At 42.5% G+C, this 9,156-nt stretch overlaps 1 protein-coding gene across 1 annotated transcript in view; it reads left to right on the forward strand.

Moving 5' to 3' along the window:
* The window catches only part of LOC102454231 (carbonyl reductase [NADPH] 1), a 9,656-nt gene extending 705 nt beyond the window's left edge, over nucleotides 1-8,951 (forward strand). The window contains exons 2-4 of the mRNA XM_006125997.4: nucleotides 545-863; nucleotides 6,448-6,555; nucleotides 8,241-8,951. Of these exons, the coding sequence (XP_006126059.1) occupies nucleotides 578-863; nucleotides 6,448-6,555; nucleotides 8,241-8,677 (831 nt within the window). The 5' untranslated portion in view covers nucleotides 545-577 and the 3' untranslated portion in view covers nucleotides 8,678-8,951. The remainder of the gene's footprint in view (nucleotides 1-544; nucleotides 864-6,447; nucleotides 6,556-8,240) is intronic.
* The last annotated feature ends 205 nt before the right edge of the window (nucleotides 8,952-9,156 follow it).

Below are 9,156 nucleotides of genomic sequence, written 5' to 3' on the forward strand. Positions count from 1 at the left end.
GGGACACAGAAGAGCAGCAGCCCAAATGGGGAAAGTAGGTTGGTGTTGCTCCTTGCTTTTCTCTATTCTTTACTGCCCCCTGGGACAGGCATGCAGAGGAACATTGTGGGAGGTGGGAAGTATCTGAGAGCCATCTCTTGCCCCTCCGCCATGTTTTCTGGGGAGGAAAGCAGTGAGAAATCTGGGTGCCCCTCTACACATATGATGCTCCCTTGCCCACTAGGGGCAGCTTCTGACTCTCAGCTAGCAATGTACATCTCTGCACTGCCCCAGGGCAAACTGGGTGGGTCAGCCCTAAAACCTGCCCTGTCTTCTGTTGCTGATGGAGACTTCATTTGCAAAGCACGTGAAGAAGAGAGCAGCTGGATACGTACAGATCAGTTGCTGAAAAACGAGAACAATTTCTCTTTTGCCCAATTATTTTTTGGATTGGGAACTAGTGAGAAATGTATGTTTGCAGGAAAATTGCTTAGAGAGCGTGCGGGAAGGTGTGCTTAGTCACAATGAGCAAATATATCCAGCTATATCCTTTTGCCTGTTGCAGGGAGCTTATTTTGCCATCTACTAGCCCAAGAAGATGTCCAGCACCCCAGTAGCTGTGGTGACTGGGGCCAACAAAGGGATTGGCTTTGCTATTGTGCGGGCTCTGTGTAAGCAGTTCACTGGGGATGTGTACCTGACAGCCCGTGACCCAGGATTGGGTCAGGCTGCAGTGGCAAACCTGCAGGAGGAAGGACTGCGTCCGCTTTTCCACCAGCTGGACATCAACGATATGCAGAGTATCCGGACTCTGCGGAACTTCCTGAAGGAGAAATACGGGGGGCTGAATGTGCTGGTTAACAACGCAGGGATCGCTTTCAAAGGTACAGTGCTGGCTGCTTCGCAAGGCTTTGTGGGCTGTGAAGCACAGGAAGAATGATGGGAAAGTGGTGGTGTTAAAAACAAGCCAGAATCATGCTTGCCTGAGACAGTCCTGTAGGATGATACCTAGCTCTTCCCTTGCCAGCAGAGAATCTTTCCTACCAGACATTTTTCTGGTGCTTTCTCAGAGCTCATTTTTATCTTGTCCTCGCTGCTGTGTTAGCACAAGATATAACTTAAATTATATAACCCAGCTCCCACCCTCACACACACACACATCTCTGGCTCAGAAGTGGTGCTTTAAACTTGAGATAGCTGGCTCATCTGGGAGCTTAGGTTCATGCTCAAGCACATAATGCAGTGGGGATGTTGCTACATAAGGGGTGGCCAATAAGCCTCCCATGGGCTGGAGGCAGTTCCGCAGGGTTAGCCTTTAGTGGGCCCTCAGCAGGTATTGCTGCTTACAGCTCCCACTGACCACGGGTGGCTGTTCCTGACCAATGGGAGCTGCAGGAAGTAGCATGGATAGGGTCACTGCTTCCTGCACCTCCAATTGACCGGGAACAGTGATCTGCAGCCAACAGGAGTGGCAAGCAGCCGTACCTATGGACATGCATGTAAATAAAGCACCGGCGGCCTGTCAGGGGCTAACCCTGGCGAACCACCTCCAGCCACTTATTGCCCACCCTTGTGCTATGCTGTTACTATAAGCCAGCCACACTGTGCAGCTCAAGTGTTGCTTTGCAGACTTGGCTATTCTACTTCACCCTAGGCACGGGAGGGGACAGAGTGCAAATAACTCAATTCAACTCTGCAGGAGAGGGACACTCTTAGGAAGCCGATTACCATGGTGATGAGCACTGTATAAACAGATTGCTTAGAAGCTATTCCTGCCAATGTAGTTTACTTCTGGAGACTCATAAAATACCATAGGGCCCTTTTTGTCATCAGGCTTCTCTTGACATTTAGCTTAAATTGCTCTTTCCTAAATTTAATCTTGCGTCCCTCTTCTTGTATCATTTTACAGAATTCCTCTGTGGCCTGAATGTTGTTGCTTTCCAAATGTTGGCATTCAATAGATTTATTGTTCAGTGTAGTCATGCATAAATCCTTCTCTCAACAGAATCCTCTCTTGGCAGGGTGTGTGCACAGTGGGAAGTTCTTGCCCTGTAATGACTTTACACTGAACTTTTTCAATAGAATCATAGAATACTAGGACTGGAAGGGACCTCAAGAGGTCATCAAGTCCAGTCCCCTGCTCTCATGGCAGGACCAAATACTGTCTAGACCATCCCTGATAGACATTTATCTAACCTACTCTTAAATATCTCCACAGATGGGGATTCCACAACCTCCCTGGGCAATTTATTCCAGTGTTTGACTACCCTGACAGTTAGGAACTTTTTCCTAATGTCCAACCTAAACTTCCCTTGCTGCAATTTAGGTTGGACATTAGGAAAAAGTTCCTAACTGTCAGGGTGGTCAAACACTGGAATAAATTGCCCAGGGAGGTTGTGGAATCTCCATCTGTGGAGATATTTAAGAGTAGGTTAGATAAATGTCTAAGCCCATTGCTTCTTGTTCTATCCCCAGAGGCCAAGATGAACAAGTTTTCTTCCTCCTCCTTATGACACCCTCTTAGATATCTGAAAACTGCCATCATATCCCCCCTCAATCTTCTCTTTTCTAAACTAAACAAACCTAATTCCTTCAGCCTTCCCTAATAGGTCATGTTCTCTAGACCTTTAATCATTCTCGTTGCTCTTCTTTGGACCTTCTCCAATTTCTCCACCTCTTTCTTGAAATGCGGTGCCCAGAACTGAACACAGTACTCCAACTGAGGCCTAACCAGCACAGAGTAGAGCGGAAGAATGACTTCTCGTGTCTTGCTCACAGCACACCTGTTAATGCATCCCAGAATCATGTTTGCTTTCTTTGCAACGGCATCACACTGCTGACTCATATTCAACTTGTGGTCCACTATAACCCCTAGATCCCTTTCTGCCGTATTCCTTCCCAGATAGTCACTTCCCATTCTGTATGTGTGAAACTGATTGTTCCGTCCTAAGTGGAGCACTTTGCATTTGTCTTTATTAAACTTAGACCATTTCTCCAATTTGTGCAGGTCATTTTGAATTATGACCTTATCCTGAAGATTAGTCGCAATCCCTCCCAGCTTGGTATCTTCTGCAAACTTAATAAGCGTACTTTCTATACCAATATCTAAATCATTGATGAAGATATTGAACAGAACCAGTCCCAAAACAGACCCCTGCGGAACCCCACTTGTTATGCCTTTCCAGCAGGATTGTGAACCATTAATAACTACTCTCTGAGTACGGTTATCCAGCCAGTTATGCACCCACCTCATAGTAGCCCCATCTAAGTTGTATTTACCTAGTTTATTGATAAGAATATCGTGTGAGACCGTATCAAATGCCTTACTAAAGTCTAGGTATACCACATCCACTGCTTCTCTCTTATCTACAAGACTCGTTATCCTATTAAAGAAAGCTATCAGATTGGTTTGACATGATTTGTTCTTTACAAATCCATGCTGGCTGTTCCCTATCACCTTGCTACTTTCCAAGGCTACGTCTACACTGGCCCCTTTTCCGGAAGGGGCATGTTAATTTCAGAGATCGTAATAGGGAAATCCACGGGGAATTTAAATATCCCCCGCGGCATTTAAATAAAAATGTCCACCGCTTTTTTCCGGCTTCTTTGAAGTAGGAATAAGATCCTCCGGAAAAGGGCGCTTTTTCCAGAGGATTGGGGCCAGTGTAGACGCTCTTTTCCGGCTTTTCTAAAAGCCGGAAAAAAGCGGCGGACATTTTTATTTAAATGCCGCGGGGAATATTTAAATCCCCCGCGGATTTCCCTATTACAATCTCTGAAATTAACATGCCCCTTCCGGAAAAGGGGCCAGTGTAGACGTAGCCCAAGTGTTTACAGATGATTTCCTTAATAACTTCTGTGCCAGGAAAGATAATGGAGCAAGTAAAGCTAACTGGTCTGTAGTTTCCTGGGTTGTTCTTATTTCCCTTTTTATAGATGGGCACTATATTTGCTCTTTTCCAGTCCTCTGGAATCTCTCCTGTCTCCCATGATTTTCCAAAGATGATAGCTAGAGGCTCAGATACCTCCTCTATCAGCTCCTTGAGTATTCTAGGATGCATTTCATCAGGCCCTGGTGACTTGCAGGCATCTAACTTGTCTAGGTGATTTTTAACTTGTTCGTTTTTTTTATTTTACCTTCTAACACTACCCCCTTCCCACTAGCATTCACTATGTTAGGCATTCCTTCAGACTTCTCAGTGAAGACCGAAACAAAGAAGTCATTGAGCATCTCTGCCATTGCCAAGTTTCCTGTTACTGTTTTTCCCTCCTCACTGACCAGTGGACCTACCCTGTCCTTGGTCTTCCTCTTGCTTCTAATGTATTTGTAAAAAGTCTTCTTGTTTCTCTTTATTCCAGTAGCTAGTTTGAGCTCATTCTGTGCCTTTGCCTTTCTAATCTTGCCCCTGCATTCCTGTGCTGTTTGCCTATATTCCTCCTCTGTAATTTGTCCTACTTTAATATTTTATGACTCCTTTTTTATTTTTAGATCATGCAAGATCTCATGGTTAAGCCAAGGAGGTCTTTTGCCATATTTTCTATCTTTCTGACACAGCGGAATAGCTTGCTTTTGGGCCCTTAACAATGTCCCTTTGAAAAACTGCTAACTCTCCTCAGCTGTTTTTCCCCTCAGTCTCGATTCCCATGGGACCTTACCTATCAGCTTACCAAAATCTGCCTTCCTGAAATCCATTGTCTCTATTTTGCTGTTCTCCTTCTACTCTTCCTTAGAATTGTGAACTCTATGATTTCATGATCACTTTCACCCAAGCTGCCTTCCACTTTCAAATTCTCAGCTAGTTCCTCCCTATTTGTTAGGATCAAATCTAGAACAGCTTCCCCCCGGTAGCTTTTTCAACCTTCTGAAATAAAAAGTTGTCTCCAATGCAGTCCAAGAACTTATTGGATAATCTGTGCCCTGCTGTGTTATTTTCCCTATATCTGGATAGTTGAAGTCCCCCATCACCACTTTGGGCTTTGGATGATTTTGTTAGTTGTTTAAAAAAAGCCTCATCCACTTCTTTCACCTGGGTAGGTGGCCTGTAGTAGACTCCTAGCATGACATCACCTTTGTTTTTAATCCCTGTTAGCCTAACCCAGAGACTCTCAACACATCCGTCTCCTATGTCCATCTCCACCTCACTTCAAGTGTGTTCATTTTTAATGTCTAAGGCAACACCTCCTCCCTTTTCCCCCGTCTATCCTTCCTGAGCAAGCTGTACCTTTCTATAGAAACATTCCAATCATGTGTATTATCCCACCAAGTTTCTGTGATGCAACAATGTCATAATTGTACTTATTTGTACTGGAAGTGCTAATAAATAAATACAGTGTCATAATTGTACTTATTTATTAGTGCTACCACTTATTTAATAGTGCTTGGTGATTCTAGCAAAGGGCGTTTGTTTGGTTTTGTTTTGTTTTTCACCTAGGATAGATGATACATATTTTTGTAACAACTCACAAATCACAACCATCTGCCTTGAAATCTGGAGAAATCTGCTTAAAATGAATTTTAAAATATAATAAATGTTAAGGAAAAACAAACTCTTTTGCCCCAGTAACAACTTATATGTCTTATTTGGGAACAGTTATCTTGACACTCCACTACTTGATTTCTGTTTCTGAAATCATTGAAATCAGTTGTGAACTGGGACTCATGTCTCAGTGCTAATATACTGATCAGTTATTCTGCAAAACCTTGTGTCCTGGCATGTTGCTCAAGAGAACGAGTAAGGTGGTAATTAACAAAGCCCAAGCGTAGGAGTTCAATTACAGCTACTCCTTGGAGTTGCCTGCAGGTATGTTGTATGTAGTCAGGGGACTTCAGCAATTTGTATCTACTTACATTACTTCAGGAGCCTTCCTCATTCTATATCTGAGTACCTACTACAAAATGACATTACTCCCGTTTCTTCCTTCCCTACCACAAAATCAAGAAATAGGCTTAGTTGCCCATTTGCTGCAGCCCTTCAAAAGCTTGAGTTTGCCTGAATGGGAATCCTATCTCTGTGCAATTCTTTCATTATCCTGGCGCACAAACTTCTGTTGTAACTCTGCACCACCAACAGCAACCCACGCCATTGTGTAACATTCATGATTGAGCTCTAAATCTATATAAAGAATGCAGCTCCCTGTCCTCTTTTGAGGCATCAGTTATGTCATCAGTTTTTGTGGGAGGAGCACAGAACCCCAAGGTGAGTTCTCAGCAAGCCACTGAGAGTTCTCAGTTGACCACTAATCTCTTAATATGTATTTGGGCCTTTTGCATTTTAAAATGTTCATCTTTGCAGTACTGGGTACCTGTTTCTTTTCTGTGCTTTCTCTGCTAGACACCTGCTTCCTAATTTGTACAGAAATGACTCTTGTAGAAGAATTAGGGCTAACTCTGGTTTTCACAGAGCTGTGTTTTCCCATTAAACTAGGAGCATAACTTCAATGTTACATTTTTCTTCTCAATATGAACAGTTGCTGATACCACTCCATTTGCTACTCAAGTAGAGGTTACACTGAGGACAAACTTTTTTGCAACAAGGGATTTCTGCACAGAGTTGCTACCGCTCATAAAGCCTCATGGTAAGTATAATAAATACCAAAGTATCGTCAAGAATTATTCTTGCTTCTCACAAGGGGGCAGTCCCTACCTTCTGTTAGTAGAAATTTTCTGCCCACAGTAGTACTTCTGCGGCATCAACGGTAAAAAGACAAAAATAGCTTTGGTGCATGTCTTGACACAAAGAATGTCTCTGCTTTTTAAATCTAAAGTTGCTTCTATTCCAATCCCTTTCTTGTTTTAACATTCTTATCTGTGCCATTAGGCAACATTGGAGGATTGTCAGTATTTTTTCCACACTGCCTAGCTGCCCTATGTAGCCTTTCCTTACCCCCATTCCCTGCTGTTTATTTCAGTGTCCTGCTTGCTCGCAAAAATGGAGCACTGAGGCTGAGTTCACTGTGCTGTACAAGCTTGCACCCCCAATCACTGAAAAAACCTAGCTCCCTAATCTTGTTGCTGTCTCCCTGCAAAGAAGTGTAACTTTATATACACTGCAGCCCTTGTTTTGGAAGCTGAAACATTTGCCAGCATCAAATATGCCATTAAAAAGACCATATTTTGAAAGGTAGTGAAAATCCATCCTATGTGGAGATAAGTGCAACAAGATGAAAGAGTTGCCCACATAGTAACAGTAAATAGAATGGGAGAGGCCAGGACCAGATCAATTAAACTCATAATACGTTTATTAACAATATACAGATGTCTGTACTTCACTGTTTATGTAGCTTTTCTGTTTTTCCAGCCTGAACCTCTGAAAATGTCTTAGAATCCTGTGATATCAAAAAGAGACATTTTAAAGGGACATAGATCAAACATTCCCTAAAATCTAGGTTTTGTGAAAACTTGTTTGTACAACCCCAAAAACCAATTAAAAGTTCCATGGCTTTGTTCAAAACAAACTTTCCCATTTTAAAGATAAATGATACTGAAAAGATATATAATTTTAATTTGTGAAGGGTGTTTTGATTTTAAGAACCTACTCTTTTTTTTCAGCACACATCCCAAATAATGACACTGTCCACTGAGGAACCTCACAGAAGGAAGAAACCCTACACACATTCAGTATATGGGAGGATTGGCTGACAGCCATGCAGTTGCAGAATCAGTAGTTATCCTTGTCACACTCCCCTTCCACCTTCTCTGGGGCACAGGGAACCCACACATTGCACTCTGTTTTTTGGCTTGCAGATCCCCTTCATGGGCTCTGGACAGCCTATCTCTCTCTCAAACACACTACACCAGTTTAATTGAACCATTTTGCTTCTCTTGCTTTCAAAGCCCTTCTAACCTAGGAATTTTGGGAAACCTATTCACTCATATCAGTTTAAAGTAGAAGGGAGAACAAAGTGCCTATCAAAAGTCCCATGCCCCCGTTTCGCAAAACATAGATGAGTGGGGTGGTTATTCTTGTACATAGGCCCATTGATTTTTGTGTTTTTGTTTAATGGGATAAATCATGGACATAAGCACAGTTTGACCATGAGTATTTTGTGGGAACAAGATTTGTTTGTTTATCCAGAAACATCCCTGTTTAAAATTGTAGTGATAGGCCATGTCAAATATATCCTCTAATCTCTTTTTTTAAACTGTGGTTCTGCGAAACAGTCAACACACACAGATCTTTGTGGAACACTTTGCAGGATCAAGACCTAACGTTGTGTATGGGCATGTTTTATTTTATATATTTATAATTTTATTTTAATAGGTAGAGTGGTGAATGTATCTAGTACGGTAAGCGTATCTGCTTTGGCAAGATGTAGCGAGGACCTGCAGCAGAAGTTTCGCAGTGAGACAATCACTGAAGAGGAGCTAGTGAAGCTCATGACAAAGTTTGTGGAAGATGCCAAGAACGGAGTGCACGAGAAGGAGGGCTGGCCAAATACTGCTTATGGTGTGTCCAAAATTGGAGTCACGGTCTTGTCCAGAATTCAGGCCCGAATGTTGAATGAGAAAAGGAAAGCTGATCAAATTCTTCTTAATGCCTGTTGCCCTGGATGGGTGAGAACCGACATGGCAGGTCCCAAGGCCACAAAAAGTCCAGATGAGGGAGCTGAGACTCCTGTTTACTTAGCCCTTTTAGCCCCTGATGCTGATGGCCCTCATGGCCAGTTTGTTAGTGAAAAGAAAGTGCAAAAGTGGTAAACTTGCCTTGACAATCCTTTTATTTCAATACGTGGAAGGCAGTCCAGAAATAGTACCAGGGTATTACTGATTTATTGTTGGTGCCAATAATAAAGTATCTTTCTTTTCTTTTTTTTTTTATTTTGTTTTCTTTTTAGGGTTTATAGAATACACAAAGTTTCTGTTATTACAAAATAATTGCAGTTTAGAATAGCGCATGACTTAAACTGTGCCTTAATTTAGTTTTTAAAAGTCTGAAAAGTGTTGAAATAAAATATAGTTTAATACGCTGAAATGTCTTTGTTGAAATTTATATTCTCTTTAGTGCTGCAACGGTGGGGTCATGAACTGAATACAGTTCATGAAAGTTAGCTGCTGGTGGTTTGTTTACATGAGCATCTGCAGGCATGGACTCCCCCACCTCCCACGTTCCTAGTGGCTGTGTTTTACCATTCCCAGCCACTGGGAGTTGTGGGGCTCCATGCTTGCAGACACTCAGC

This window comes from Pelodiscus sinensis, chromosome 1, assembly GCF_049634645.1.
Source record: "Pelodiscus sinensis isolate JC-2024 chromosome 1, ASM4963464v1, whole genome shotgun sequence".
NCBI classification, from domain to species: Eukaryota; Metazoa; Chordata; order Testudines; family Trionychidae; genus Pelodiscus; species Pelodiscus sinensis.